General features: G+C 39.8%; 1 protein-coding gene across 17 annotated transcripts in view; it reads left to right on the top strand.

Annotated features, from left to right (window-relative positions):
- Nucleotides 1–16,085, top strand: part of ARHGAP15 (Rho GTPase activating protein 15) — a 378,516-nt gene that overhangs the window by 185,340 nt on the left and 177,091 nt on the right. For all 17 annotated transcript variants that reach the window (XM_083582650.1, XM_083582652.1, XM_083582658.1 and 14 more), the window contains 2 exons: nt 6,408–6,506; nt 9,091–9,217. In XM_083582650.1, coding sequence (XP_083438776.1) covers nt 6,408–6,506; nt 9,091–9,217 — 226 coding nt within the window. The remainder of the gene's footprint in view (nt 1–6,407; nt 6,507–9,090; nt 9,218–16,085) is intronic.

Here is a 16,085-nt window from a genome sequence, read left to right as displayed (position 1 = left end):
GTAACTATACCACATAAAATAAAATGAATTATTATTCTAGCCTCTTTAAAAAAGAAAAAAAAAGTTTTATAATCAAAAGGAAGTTGATGTGAAAAGGGATGGCAGAGATGGAATCCAGGAGTGAAAACAAGACTGGAGGAATCACATCACTAGACTGGCAACTGTTCTTGGAAAAAATAATGACAAATTCAACATATTTATTTGGCACCATCTTGCCTTGACTGTCCAGTGTCTATATCATGATTTAGTAGTACACTGTGAAAAATACATTAATCAGTTGTTGTTTAGTCGTTTAGTCGTGTCCGACTCTTCGTGACCCCATGGACCAGAGCACGCCAGGCACTTCTGTCTTCCACTGCCTCCCGCAGTTTAGTCAGACTCATGTTTGTAGCTTCGAAGACACTATCCAACCATCTCGTCCTCTGTCGTCCCCTTCTCCTTGTGCCCTCCATCTTTCCCAACATCAGGGTCTTTTCCAGGGAGTCTTCTCTTCTCATGAGGTGGCCAAAGTATTGGAGCCTCAGCTTCACGATCTGTCCTTCCAGTGAGCACTCAGGGCTGATTTCCTTAAGAATGGATAGGTTTGATCTTCTTGCAGTCCATGGGACTCTCAAGAGTCTCCTCCAGCACCATAATTCAAAAGCATCAATTCTTCGACGATCAGCCTTCTTTATGGTCCAGCTCTCACTTCCATACATCACTACTGGGAAAACCATAGCTTTTACTATACGGACCTTTGTTGGCAAGGCGATGTCTCTACTTTTTAAGATGCTGTCTAGGTTGGTCATTGCTTTCCTCCCAAGAAGCAGGCGTCTCTTAATTTCGTGGCTGCTGTCACCATCTGCAGTGATCATGGAACCCAAGAAAGTAAAATCTCTCACTGCCTCCATTTCTTCTCCTTCTATTTGCCAGGAGGTGATGGGACCAGTGGCCATGATCTTTGTTTTTTTGATGTTGAGCTTCAGACCATATTTTGCGCTCTCCTCTTTTACCCTCAATAAAAGGTTCTTTAATTCCTCCTCACTTTCTGCCATCAAGGTTGTGTCATCTGCATATCTGAGGTTGTTGATATTTCTTCCAGCAATCTTAATTCCGGCTAGGGATTCATCCAGCCCAGCCTTTCGCATGATGAATTCTGCATATAAGTTAAATAACCAGGGAGACAATATACAGCCTTGTCGTACTCCTTTCCCAATTTTGAACCAATCAGTTGTTCCATATCCAGTTCTAACTGTAGCTTCTTGTCCCACATAGAGATTTCTCAGGAGACAGATGAGGTGATCAGGCACTCCCATTTCTTTAAGAACTTGCCATAGTTTGCTGTGGTCAACACAGTCAAAGGCTTTTGCATAGCATTAATCAGTAATGATGCATAATTCACCATCCAGAGGAACCTGACCATCATATCTATATCTATATCTATATCTATATCTATATCTATATCTATATCTATATCTATATCTATATCTATATCTATATCTATCTATATCTATATCTATATCTATATCTATATCTATATCTATTTATGATGTTTGGTGCTTAAGTTTGCCAGCAAAAGTTTGTAGGTATATAGGATTTTCTGTAAGAAAGCAGGGGTTCAGAACCCTAGTAGCTTCTCTCCTTTCCAGTTTGACAAGCAGAATAAATTACAGAATAAAATGTGCACTTCATTTGCATAATTCATTTGGATCATAGAACTTGCTTTGGAAATTTGGAGAGGGATACACAGAAAGCCCATTTCTAAGAATGGACTGAAAGCCCATCAAAACTTAAGGAGAGAAGAAGCCCTATAGGAGATAAAAGCAAACACACCATTGCAGCAAATATCAAATACTAGGCCAGGCAGGTTTTGGCATAAGCTGTTTATTGAGGCTTGTGGGATAAGTGCTGGGGACAGTCTCACCACTTCTCCACCCAAATTCACAACAAAGGGGATCGCTGAATACCAGTCGGTGGGTAGCAACTGCAAGTGTTGTTGTATTTGTGTCATGCCTGTGGGCTTCCTATAGGCCTTTTGGTTGACCACTGTGGGGACAGGATGCTGAACTTAGATGCCTTTGGTCTGATCCAGTAGGATTCTTCTTGTATTCTTCTGGGCAGAGGAATAAAAGCTGGTCTATGTCATGGCTTGCTGTATCTTTTCTATTATTCTGGTTCTGCTTCTCCCCATATGAAACAGGAAAGGGAATGTGCAGAAATGTAATACTGGCTAGCACTTCACCGAAACCAAGCAAGGGTTCACTGTTGGGTGATTTCTTCCGGTTTTACTTTTGCTTCTCTCATAGCTGCATCACTGTTCTCTTTATCCCTGGAAAAATGAACTGAAAGGGTTTTTTTTTTTTTTTTGCTTTAATTAAAAGTTTGTTGGCATAAACAGTGTTTATAAACTGAAAGTTGAAGAGGATGGAGAAAGCTAGCTGAGAAAGTGAGTGTGTGTGTGTGTCATCGTTGGTCAACGTCAATATTGTGTGCAACTTACAGGCGCTCCAATTCAAAATTTCTCCCTGCTTTCCCGCCTTGTTTTGTCTGTTTGATTTGGAATGGGAGGAGGAAGATCTGGGGCCAGAAGTAATACAATTGGTGACATTGACAAGCGCACCAGTTCACATTGGACCTACTGCTGGGAATGCTTGAATCCAGTTTACAAATATGTGGCAGCTATTTCATTTCAGCTCTTGGAATAGATATCACTGCCAACATTTCAAGAGCTTTTCAGGAAGCAAAGGCATAGTACAGAATCCAGCCCATTAATTTACTTTTCTCCTCAAACTGACACAGTGAGTCAGTGACAGAGGCTGAAGGAGGACACACGAATCCTGACTCAGAACCACCTGCTTGAACTAATGCCTAAATTAAAGTATCAGGACTGCACAAATCCTTCATTCCTTTGAGCTAGCTACCACTGTGAGCACTGGCTCATAATGCCACTTTAAATAAGTTTTCTCTTTTAGAGTGTGTGTCTTGAAAATGGAATGCACGCAAAAGGAAGGGTTGTTTTGTTTTTTGAGATCTTAAATAAGAAAGCAACAGAAGCAAAACAGAGGGCAGCAGCTTTTCTGGAGACTTTGAGGGGGAAAATCCCTTTTGTATTTCTGTAGTCCTTGTTTTTTTTCTTATCCATGGCTGATATGCTCAAAATTGCCTTCATGGGGAGACTGTTCGGTTGTTGTTGTTGTTTATTACATTGTTTAGGACTGCAGTGGTAAATTGTTGAAGCCAAATCTGGCACCCACCCACCCTGAATTATATTCCCATTGGTCTTAACAATGCTATTGTTAGAAATGCAAATATGGTTTAACAATTCCTTCCAAGAACTTTTTAATCAGGAATTCTAAGTAGGAAATATATAGAAGTGGGTTAAAAAAAACCTACAGTTTAATGCAATTCGCCAAACCAAAGTCTTTGGAAATGCTTTCCTCTGAATGTCTAGGACAGAGCAGAACAAAGTCAATTACTGACTGTAATTAAGAAGTGGATGCATATAAACTGTAGAGAGCAGTAGCAGTCTTCTTGAAAGTGTTTAGTAACTCTGAAGATTACAGAGAAAGAGACTTGAACTGTATCTCGGATAGCAAGTATTTTGAATGAATTCACTTCTTCCTGTTCTATGATCTACTTTTGCTGATATATTCATACATCACCGATTATATATGATTATTACAAACAGCACATTAAGACGAAGACTCTTTCAAAATGAATGTTGCTTTGGTCTTGTTAGCACTGAAGTATCTCTTTTACATATCATAAGGGTACAAATGTTTATGCAATGCCGAAATACTTGTATTTTAATAAAGCTCAAATTTACTCAACGGAAGAGTGAACTATGTTGCTTCCTTCTTAAGCCTTCAAAATAAAGTCACTCTAATTACGTGTGTTGCTTTTACTTTGAAAATATTGTTTCTTGTAATAATTTAAGTGGTGGTTTGTTTGTACTGGAAGAGATGCACTAGATTGGATTGACCATTGTGTTTAGTCTAATTCATGTCTCTCACCGCACATTAATACATTTGTAGTGTCATATAAAACAGTTGAAACCTACCCAAAATTAAAATTTGTAAACTTGAAAAGTGTTAGCGATAGGTTCCATCAGTTACCTTTGTACTGTTGCTGTGACAGAAGTTGCTGCATCCTGTAAAATATATGTGCTTTATTTCTGAGCACCACAGTCCTATGAAATATAATGGATGTTCCTTACATGCATGCATCTCAGGTCTATATAATATAATGGATGTCTCTTATTTAGGTCAGCTTAGATTTTTAGCTCTTAGAAATATCTATGAACACCTGCCATAGGCAACAGCTGTTTTAAGTTGTACACACAGCCTATTATTTAGGAAGAGAACATAATCAAACAGGGTGGGATGACTAGTTTCTTGCCTAGAAATATTATGTGTGGAATTCCAACTATTCATTGTGTTGGGTTTCTCCCACACTTGAAAAACCATTTATTATTTCAAATATCCATATAGATGGATCCTATAGAAGTTTACTAAGAAATAAACCTCACTGTGTTGTAAAACATACTCCAGGTAAGTGTGCAAAAGATTGCAACCCTAGTCCCTTATTTACTTAGAGGCAGTGGAGAACCTGGAAAAAATAAAGACCAAGGGGAAGAAGTGCAACAGACTTTTAATACAGAATCACTTCTCAGCCCGTACACTGGGCTATTAACATCTTAAATGCTGCAATGATATGTCCCAGTTTAAGTTACAGTTATTACTTTCTGTTGAGCCATTAACTGGAACTTTCCTTCAAGTTGAGAAAGAGTTGAGAACAATCAGTAAAACTTTAGCAAGTGTTGACACTAGGAGATGACACGAAGAGGAGAAAACAGATTCGTAGTTGATTAAAATGAGCTAATTGAAATAAATAAATAAATAAATAAATAGTATAAATATAAAGCCTTACCTCCTAGGATCAACACATCTGGAATGAAGTAGTACCTGATTATCATTATAAGAGTTAGCGCATTGCACCTTACAATTCTCTGAGATGCCAGGAAAATGCCACCCCTAGATAAATGATCACCACTCTGGCCTCAGTGTCCAATTATTTTATTATATGGCTCAGCCCTGTCTCAACCCCACCCCTTCTCATCATTCCTGCAGTAAACAAACACAAACATTGTGGTAAGGATCAGACTCTTCTATTATGGGAAGGGCATTTTATGCAGAATCCTCATGTGTACTGTAACATGCCCTAAAGTCTTTATTGTGTATTCCACATGGCTCTTAAATTTTTTAGTCATATGGGTATAGCCCGTACATTTTTGACATTATGTCTGTTCATTTTAAAAAGGAACTAGTTCTAGTTCACCCTCTCAAAAGAGGAACTGGTTCCAGTTCATTTTACGAAACAAACTAGCTCAGCTCAAATTCATCCAAATGAACTTTTTATAAAAAGTTGATCTAGTGGTTCAGCAGTGGAAACTGCTAGCACATTTCCAAAGCTAAGCAGGGTTTGGTATGGTTTCAAATTGGAGGGATAACCACATATTGAGACTACTGCAGTACAGGGGCTTGAACTAGATAACCTCGGGGTCTCTTCCAACTCTACAATTCTGTGATTTTATTAATTATCCTTGGTTTAAAAAAACACACACCAAATGAGCATTCGGAATTTTACCAGCTGCAATGCTGAATTATGAAGTAGAACACAAGTAATAAGATGTCTTACAGACAAAATGTCAACAGGTGAAGCCTTCCTCGTAATTTTATTCAGCTCATCCTGTTTTATTTGTGCCAGCCACAAAGTTGTTAAAGGCAAAATGCATTATTCACTTTGTTCCTGCATTTGTAGTTTTGCTTAGCAACAGTGATTAAACGACTAAGCAACCTTAGCAACAGCAGTGCCTCCATCTCTGCCTAATAAGCCTTAGAAAGTTGGCTTTATGTTTTGCTTTCTAACCTTCTTTATACATTTTCAATTAACTTACTTTAAAAAGAAAGAAAGAAAACTAAGAACACAGGCTTCCTTCTGCAAGGGGAGGGGAGGGAATGAATGTGAAGATGAGCTAGAAATCATTCAGTGTTTTACCACGAAACTTAATTCACCTTTAGTTCACTCAGCAATTATCCAAATCAGTGATTTTTGGATAATTGCTGAGTGAACTAAAGGTTCACTAACTACTTTAGTGAACTTCATTAAACTGAACTAGTTAATTCCAAGCACTGAAAATCATCTACTTGGAAAGTTCACTTTCCAATGGGGATTATTTCAAGAGTAAGTACTGTAGGCTTCCTGCATTTCTACGTTCTGGATATGTCCTAAACACCATAATTATAGGACCAGTGGCATTAAAAAATGGCAAGCTATTGAAACATCTGTGTTTCTCAAATGAATTACATGAAAAGAAAAAGTGTGTCTCACATAGTTTGCTTACCTATGATTTTCCCATTGTCATTTAGATCACAACAGCATCCGGAAATGAGATCCTTCTTCACTCAGATATTGACTTCATCATACTGGAGTGGTTCAATGCTATAAAAAATGTAATTGACAGATTGGTATGTATTTGTTTTGGCTATTGATAAAAGTATCATGGAGCAATGCATGTGCTTACACATCTAAGCAAGTTTTAAAGCAAGTGAACTTAATAATGAGAACCCCCCTTTAAATCACTATATAAATGTGTGTGTGAAGATCTATATGCATTTTTTAATGCTATAAATAAATAAATATTCCAGATAAAAAGTATTGCTGGACTAAAATGCTGTTTGATTCTGTCCTAGGACAGAATGGTGCATTTATTGCTGTGAAATAATGACAACACTGGTTTACTGTGGGTTGTAAAAGCACACAAGCGCTTAATAACTAATGAATTTTTACATTTTCTATTTATGCTATCTACAGTATATAATCTTTCATATGACTATTAATACGTATGAGTCTTTTATGCATTTTCATATTATTTATTTGCCAGAATGGCACTAGAAAATATTCTGATGTATCTGATTGTTGTTACTCCTTTCTTTCTCACTGGTATTTTAGGACTGTATTTTCTGACAACCATTTTAATTGCCTCTCCCTCCCAATTTCTATTTATGCCACCACCACCCCTCATGTGCGTTTGAACGTACTTAGTATAAACTTCACTTTTCAACTCTCCTAATTATGCTAGAACTATTTGTGCAACATGTCTCCTTTTTGCCCTTGTTCACTGCATTTTTCAATAGAACTTGTTGCGAGCGGTTTGTTGGCATTTTGATGTCCAATCTACACACCTCTTTTAAAGCTCTAATAGTGAGACGAATGAATAAGAATTGTAAAACACCTTGAAACTGAAAATCCTATGTGATGGTATTATCTCAAAAGGCTTTAAATAAACTGTACTGCAGTGCCTATCTATAAATTACATTAATCACAGGATTAGCCATCATGTGTGTCTTTCTTTTTTAAAAAAAATAATAATAATACATGCAAGGCATGGGAAGTGATAGCCTATGGTACTGTAGGATGCAGTGAGGGAAGATTTAAGCCAGGGGTCAGCAATTTTTTTCAGCAGGGGGCCGGTCCATTGTCCCTCAGACCTTGTGGGGGGTGGGACTATATTTGGGGGGAGGGTGGAATGAACAAATTGTTTTGCCAACAAATAACCCAGAGATGCATTTTAAATAAAAGCACACATTCTACTCATGTAAAAGCACGCTGATTCCCGGACCATCCGCAGGCTGGATTGAGAAGACGATTGGGCCGCATCCGGCCCCCAGGCCTTAGTTTGCCTACCCATGATTTATGCCTTCCCTCCCTGGCTGCAATCTGGAAAAACAATTCTCTACCCTGCATGACAGCTAGCATTTCATGGGGGGTGGGGGGTGGGAGCTCTCATTGCCTACAGTGAAAAGTGTGGTTTTTTCCCTAATTGTTGTGCATATCAAGCTATCTCACAGGGTTGTTGTAATGAAACAATGGGTGTGCAAGAACTATATATATATATATATATATATATATATATATATATATATGCTTCCTTAAGCTGATTAGAATAAAGGAAGGGGAAAAATTAAATTACTCCCCGCCAAAAAAAAAAAAATATTTCTCACAATTATTGTTTACGTGGACACTTGAGTAATGAAACCTCAATTCTGCACTCAACATATGGAGTTTTTAAAGCAAAACAGAAGCCATATTATAAATTAATTTATAGTTTATCCTGTAATGCTTACTTGGAAGTAAGTTGTGCTGTGTTCTGTGGATTTATTAGCCAGTTAATGAGTCCTGAATTATAGTCTTACTCCTAGAACAGGAGTGGGGAACCTTTTTAGCCTGGTGGGCTAGATCTTTATTGCCCAACTTACCTTCCTGTCAATCATTTGATATCATGATGATGCCAAAAGTTAATCCAAGGAGTGCAGGGAGGGGTCTGCTTCTCCAACACATTCCCTGCAGGACAGAAGGCCTTTAATGCAGTATAGCAAGGTTTCCCAAACTTGGGTCTCCAGCTCTTTTTGGACAACAATTCCCACCATTCCTGACCACTGGTCCTGCTAGCTAGGGATGAAGGGAGTTGTAGTCCAAAAACAGCTGGAGACCCAAGTTTGGGAAACTCTGCAGTAGGGGAACTGGCAGATGACTTTGCTATTGCAACACTTCCCACATTCTGGATCAACCTTCTGCAACAATCCCCTCAAGTGTGAGAAGTGACATTGATAATTTCAGCGAGAAGGGGGAATCAGCAGAAATTACGTAACTTCCCCCTCTACCAGTGGAAGCATACCCTAAACAGACCTTTACTCAGAGCATACTCCCACTAGCAGGAACGAACTCAGGGTCCAACCCACAGACATGGGAGAAAAATCTTCTCATAGTTTGGTATTTTCAAATAAAAGTGCCCAACTTTTATATAGCAGTCTCCAATGTATTTTCATTTCTCATTTTTATTTGCAGAATCAAAACCCACTTATAAGTATCACAATTTTAGCAGCATTGTACTGAACAGATCTTGTACCATACTTTTCAAAACTTTTAATATTTATTTTGTCAACATAGGATAAACGTATTTTAGTTTTCTTAGTCTCTGTTTCCTTTCAGTCAGACATTTTAAATCAAGCCTATTGTTCCATATATTTCTTTATCATTTTTCTCTTCTAGCCCAAAGAGAAGACTAACAAGTCAAGGAAAAATGAGTTCAAGCTTGCAAGATCCTCTAGCTCTGAATTGCTGAGCAGCTTTGAGGCTGAATCTAAGGAGCCAAAGGCAGAAAACAGAAGGTCTTTGAGTAAGTCCCTCTTATGTATATTTAAAGAAATATTACATCATAGCATGCTTATTGTAATGCAATTCAGGCAGCTATCTGAGTGATTTGGAGGACATCCAAAACATTTGTGCAAGAAGACAATTGGATCAACGAGAGTACTTTTTCATATAGTGCATTAGCATGGAACTATGAGAGAACTTAAAACTGGTTTAGATGATATATTGGCTGGCCTCTGCAAATAACTCTTTATGCAAGAGGTCTACAGGCCTGAACAGTGTAATGGTGAGGGGCACGATTTTCATGACCTTGTGACTTCTCCTGCATGAAAAGAAAAATCAGAAGCATGTTTCTTTTGCAAATATTAAGCTGACTGAACCACCTCATAGAGAATGTGAAAAGCAAAGAGTTTTAGATAACCGAAGTGGAAGCGGTTGGGCCAACACAATTCATATTATTCATATTTAGCCAATGGCTCCTAACCCTAATTCTGTTCTAATACTTGGAAGTCCAAACACTTGGAAAAAACTGTGTGTTGAGCTGAAGGATGAAATTCCTATAACTATTTGTATTTAAAAATTAAGGCTTCCCTATCTCCTCCAGATAAGCTCATGAAGATCAGGAATCCCTTCAAATGGGCATAGGATGGTTGTAGAGTCTTCAATGGGAGGAGGAAACTGCGTAAAAACTGCTTTTGTTTCCACAAGTCTGAATCCCTGCCAAAGCTTCTGGTCAAGACAAATGATTTCACTTACATCTTCTTTCATGCATTTCAGTGTTACTATCCAAGGTTCTTCCCTTGATTCCAGGCACTGCAATGGCCTCCTTCCCTCCCTCCTTCCTTCCTTCCTTCCTTCCTTCCTTCCTTTATTCATTGTATCACCATGGACAGGTAGCATTACTGCCGAAGGTGTTTGTGTGAAAGAATAATAATCTTTTAAAGACGAAATGTGGGATGGCATGCAATGGAGCTATCTTAAGTTCAGAAAAAAAGGTACAATGTATTGGAATGGCAGAAGGCCATGGAGGGTAGCCTTCATGTGTTCAATGAAACTTTTTATGCTTCTAATAATAATAATAATAATAATAATAATAATAATAATACGCTATGCAAAGACTTAAGCCAGGGCCTGAGTACAAAATTGAGGGGGTGCTTGGTTTCTACACAACGCTTTTTTAAAAAAACAACTCCTCAAAACTAAAACAGCACATTCAGTAGTTCACAAAATGTTGCTGGTATATAGATGTTAACCAGCTTGTTATATATCTTGTTAATCAGAGAGGACATGGTGACGTTTCACTAAGTGATCCTGTCACTTGCACAACCAAAGTCCACACAGCTCTCATTGGGTCGGTTATCACACACTGCTTGGGGGATTCTAAGAGACATCTAGCAATCTATTGTGGGATGCTGGACTAGGTAACCCTTGGCCTGATTGAGCAAAATTCTTCTTAAGCTTTTAAAGCACATGGAATTCAATCTCGTAGGGGTCGTGTCACGGCCCAAGCCTCTGACCTGGGCTTTGGACATGATCAACACCCCCCGGATTCCTTTAACGGAATACCCTTAAGCTTGGAGGGGCAGGTGATGGCCACACCTCCCCTCCCCCATCACAAGGTCAAACATTGCCTAACTGCAACCCTAACAAAGTTGTGATGATTGCTACGAGGTAGGCAAAAACCACATGGCCAGTGCCAATTTGCCAAGTGGAAAAATTCCTACCAGGCCCCTCAACGGCGACCAACCGAGGTCCATAGCAAGGCCAGTGCCTAAACCTGCAAAATAGGGAGGGAGGGAGGGTGATTGAGGAAGCGAGCCAAAGAGGAAGCCCTCTGGTTCGCTCCTCTGATTTAAACGGTCCCGGCCACGCCCCCTGACCATGGGGATTGGCTGGCCGGGCCCTGATGTGACAGGGTCCCCGGGGCAAGGGGGGACAAAGTCCCCCACCCCCGGCAGGGAGTGGGTGACCACGCGGTTCATCGCAACTCCTCCCTACTGGGAAGTGGAGTGGATTTGCGTGTCAAGACCCTGAAGCCACCCCCTCGTTGGGAAATAACACGCACAAGGACACAGATATTAGGTTTATGTTATTGGGCAAATTTGGCCACAACTTTATTGATTACAGAATGGGAGCGGTATTGGCTTAGGCATTGAATGGACCCGACTATATCTGGTTCCTGCCCAATGCGCAGGAAGTCCGGTAAGGGTAAACCACCGGAAGGCCCCAATCCTAAAAGTGTAGGCAGCTTATTCCCTAGCCAGAAGCCCACAAGCTTCAATAGCTTTGTGCATCACACGAGTAAACTGCTGTCTGGCAAGATGGGACCCATCCTCATGTACTAGGAAAGGGCCGGAACCAGGGGGCCTGAGGTCCAGAAACCTTTTTGTGTCCTTTACGGGGCCACTTTTCATGGTTGCCATCAGCCGAACCAAGGCACCCTGTCCTTTCTGGTCTGTTTTTGAGCGATGGATGCGAACCACCAACATTGAATCTGAAAGCTGAATATCATCAAGTTGCAGGCCTTGGGATAAAGGACCCAGCTCGCCTTCATGCGCTACTTCACCAACTCTTAGGGATCTTAGCTTAAGATTCCTGATGGGTTGACCAAAGGTCCTTCTAGCCCAGCATTCTGTTTCCAGCACTGTCGAGTCAAATGCCACTGTTGAGCTCATAATTGCAAGCAGGGTATGAATACAACAGCCTTCCCGAGTTGTTTGCCCATGGCTTTCAAATGTTATCTAACTGAGATGATAAGTAATTTGGATATAAATAGCCAAATAAACAGATTTAATTTCCAGCGAAAAGGCATCAGTGTACTCAATGTCTCAAAATTATACATCTATGTAGAAATAATATCGGATATATTTAGTACTTTAGCAAGCATGTCTTTTTCTAATTTGTACGTATTGGAATGTAAATCTTAGCTTTGGTAGAACTCCTTATATCATTGCTTTATTCAACCCTAGTTAAAAATGGCTCATGGTGAACAGACACAATCCAAGGGCCTCTACCTCTTTGCCATTTTTTTGGGCAAAACGCCAGTAAGCTGTCTCACCATTTGTTGTTGTCTTTTATGCTTCTTGGCATCATAAATCTAACATCTCTTCAGTAATGATTTAGAAGACAGATCAAGTTCCCACCAATGATATAAAGTTAGCATACAACCCAGCTCTTGAACTACAAAAAGTTCTGAGGGTCCCCTGTCGTGCTTAAACTTTGTGTTTAGAAGTAGAAACAATCCAACGTGAAATCCGACTGATTTAAGCTTTGTGTGTGTTTAAATAGTATAGACTGAGTTGCCTTACAAATATGTATTTGGAATTTTCTTCCAGCCCCTTGAGACTCAGTAATTATGTGGAATTAGAAAAATGTTAGCATGTGCTTACTTATTCGTAGTCAAAGCACAAACTGTATTGTCAGTTTTCTGCCTTTGGCTTTCTATGCCCTTAATGTTCACACCAGTATCGTCGCCAGAATTATCGGCAGCCAGAGCCAAAATTGCTTTAAAAAGGCATGAGAACTGGTAATGACATGTTGTTAGCAGTTAACAGGTGGTCGTTCCATTGTCCAGTTTGACTGCGGAGCACAAAGACGGTATGTTACAGTATTTGCAATGAGGGCATTGCAAAAGGTGTTTAAAAAATTGAAATGCATTTCTGTGGTGTTCATATTATTCACTCTTCTCTGCAAACTAAAGAAATATATACATTTAAACAATAATTATTATTATTATGAGTGATGTCCAAGTTATACCCAGAGGAGATCCCTGAAATCAATGGGCTACAATTTTAATGGGCCTACTCTGATGTATATCATTTAATCATTATTGTTTACATTTAAACTGAAACAAACCACGGAACAGAAATAATTAGTAAGGAAGATTCTCATTTAAGGTAGGAAATATGCTTTGCACAACTCAAACCACTTTTGAAGTTAATTCTTTTCAATGTTATGGTCCTGGTATAGCAAACTACTGTAATATAGGCTTTTCATTGATGGCTATCAAAGGATGCAGTATATTTCAGTACCGTCTACAATTCAGCAATCTTCAAACTACAAGAGCATTGGGGTTTGCATTATCTGCTGTAGATCACATCCCCTGTGAGCATGAAGCCTTACATTGCCCTGGTAAATATAAATTGCAGATCCTTGCAGTTTTCTGGATCACTGTCACATTTTGTATGTTTGTATGCTGCACCTCTTCTTCATCAGGCATGATGCTCCATAATGCTAAGGAATGAAGAGGAAAATGTTAAAAGTACCAAAAATAGGCTGATGTTATAGCCATAAAGTTAGCCAATAGTAGACAATGTTCCATGTTGGTGATAGAGACTCTTTATCTACTCCAGGAGTCTGAATTTTTAATTTGGGGCAGATCTGGATTACAAGCCAGACTTTCTCACATGTGAGGAGCAACCATTCCTTCTTCATCCTCCAGTCCTAGATGTGCAGCCTGATACCTCCTTTTCCTCCTTCTAATTTCTGTTCCTTGTATATCCATAAGTAAAACAGCTAGATGCATTATTTTTTTAAGTGAGGCAGCCTAGGACGGAGCTATGTCCTCACAGATGACGTACCCATTCCGTTGCTGGTTGTTTCTTTCAGGCCACGTCAGGGTTCATAATGTTGCATGAATGCTGCTTGATTCTTGGACTCTTTCAAGAGAAGGTGCCATGGACTCTTATGTTTCCTGCACTCAATATTCTCATCATTACTTAACTGTGGACTGGAAACAGTGTTGTCCCTTGACGTTGGTACAAGTCTAGTGGAGGGAGTGCCTGCTGAGGGGTGGGATTCCTGCTGTTGCATATACCCCCAGTTGAATTTGGACATTTCTGTTTTAGTGTACTCCCCCCCCCCCAATGTGAGGGGCAAGTCAGTGCCCCTGAATGATAGTCTTAATTCACCTGGTTCTCCTGATCCAGCAGTAGCACACTTAACGTTTGAAGCAATCATACCCATCACAAATTATTATTATTATTAGTAGTAGTAGTAGAGTAGTAGTAGTAGTAGCGCGCCCATCTGGCTGGGTTTCCCCAGCCACTCTGGGCAGCTTCCAACAAAGATTTAAAATACATTAAAATGTCACACATTAAAAACTTCCCTAAACAGGGCTGCCTTCAGATGTCTTCTAAATGTCAGGTAGTTGTTTATCTCTTTGACATCTGATGGGAGGGCATTCCACAGGGCGGGCGCCACTACCGAGAAAGCCTGGGTCCCTGTAGCTTTGCTTCTTGCAGTGAGGGAACCGCCATAAGGTCCTCAGCGCTGGACCTCAGTGTCCGGGCAGAACGATGGGGGTGGAGATGCTCCTTCAGGTATACTGGGCCGAGGCAGTTATGGGCTTTAAAGATCAACACCAACACTTTGAATTGTGCTCGGAAACGTACTGGGAGCCAATGTAGGTCTTTCAGGACCAGTGTTATATGGTCTTGGCGGCCACTCCCAGTCACCAGTCTAGCTGCCACATTCTGGATTAGTTGTAGTTTCCGGGTCACCTTCAAAGGTAGCCCCACATAGAGCGCATTGCAGTAGTCCAAGCGGGAGATAACTAGAGCATGCACCACTCTGGCGACACTAATCATTCTTTACAATTGGGCTGTACTTAACATTTCATGAATATGTGGGGTTGGCTATTATACCATGATATAAAAAGTTGTTAGTCTTGTGCCCTCCTATTTGTTGGTCTGTGGTATTGATACATAAGTACAATCTTTACCGATATTGTTCATCTGGTGCTCCTTCATAAAAGAGCGACATGGGAGTGGTCTGTTCTACAGATGCTTCTATGATGCCACTGAAGACATCTCATTATACATTCTCTCCCCATGCAAGATGATTAGCTCTGTAAAACTCACTGCAGCAGTCATCTGTTGGGCAGGTGTAGACACACAGATTCATGCAGCCCCTTGCTATGCATAAGGGTCTCTGGATCAAGACCATTATGTTATGATGCTACCTATCTCCTCAATCTGGAAAATGGTGGCAATTTAGATTGTATTGGTAGCTTTTAAATTAAGGGATCCACTTCCTCATTCTCGCTTCCAGCTTGATTATTTCTCTGTCATTTACTATTTGATGCAATCACTAATAATTACAGCAGGATAATAGCACTCCCCAGTATTCTTTTCATTGCAGTTTTTGATAATATTAGTTTGAATATAATAATATTTTAAAATAGCATCCATTTAAATGTTTGGCAGAGAAAACTCGTATTTGTTCACTTAATTCGCTTTTATTGAACCATCTAAATTTTAAGACATAATAATGTTAGATATTAATCTTCTCTGGGTAAGATCATTACATTTTCCTTTACCTAATAGAATAGCAGGCTCATTACAGAACCATGTGAACTTAACACTAATCATTCTTTACAATTGGGCTGTACTTAACATTTCATGAGTATGTGGGGTTGGCTATTACACCATGACATAAAAAGTTATTAGTCTTGTGCCCTCTTTATTTGTTGGTCAGTGGTATTGATACATGGGTACAATCTTCACCGATATTGTACAGAGAAGGTGACAAGTTGCCATTTTTGTGACAGTAGCTATTTTGAATTTCCCAAAATTCAAAAAGGACCTCAGAACAGGACTTTGGGGCAAGGCAGGAGAATGGTGGCTGTTTTCATTATCTTCCCCTCTTCACCTAGCTGCCCATTCTCTCATACCCTGCAACGTGATTCTATGGTTTCTCTGATGAAAGTAGGGACATACTATTCCATTATTATTATGATTGCTGCTGCTGCTGCTGCTGCTACTACTATTTATACTCCACCCATCTTGTTGGGTTGCCCCACCCACTCCAGGTGGCTACCAGCATATGCAAAAACATTAAACATTTAAAAAACTTCCTTATACAGGGGTGCCTTCAGATGGCTTTGGGATCGG

This window comes from Podarcis filfolensis, assembly GCF_964270895.1.
Source record: "Podarcis filfolensis genome assembly, chromosome: 1".
NCBI lineage: Eukaryota > Metazoa > Chordata > Lepidosauria > Squamata > Lacertidae > Podarcis > Podarcis filfolensis.
This window is presented reverse-complemented; position numbering and strand designations above follow the sequence as displayed.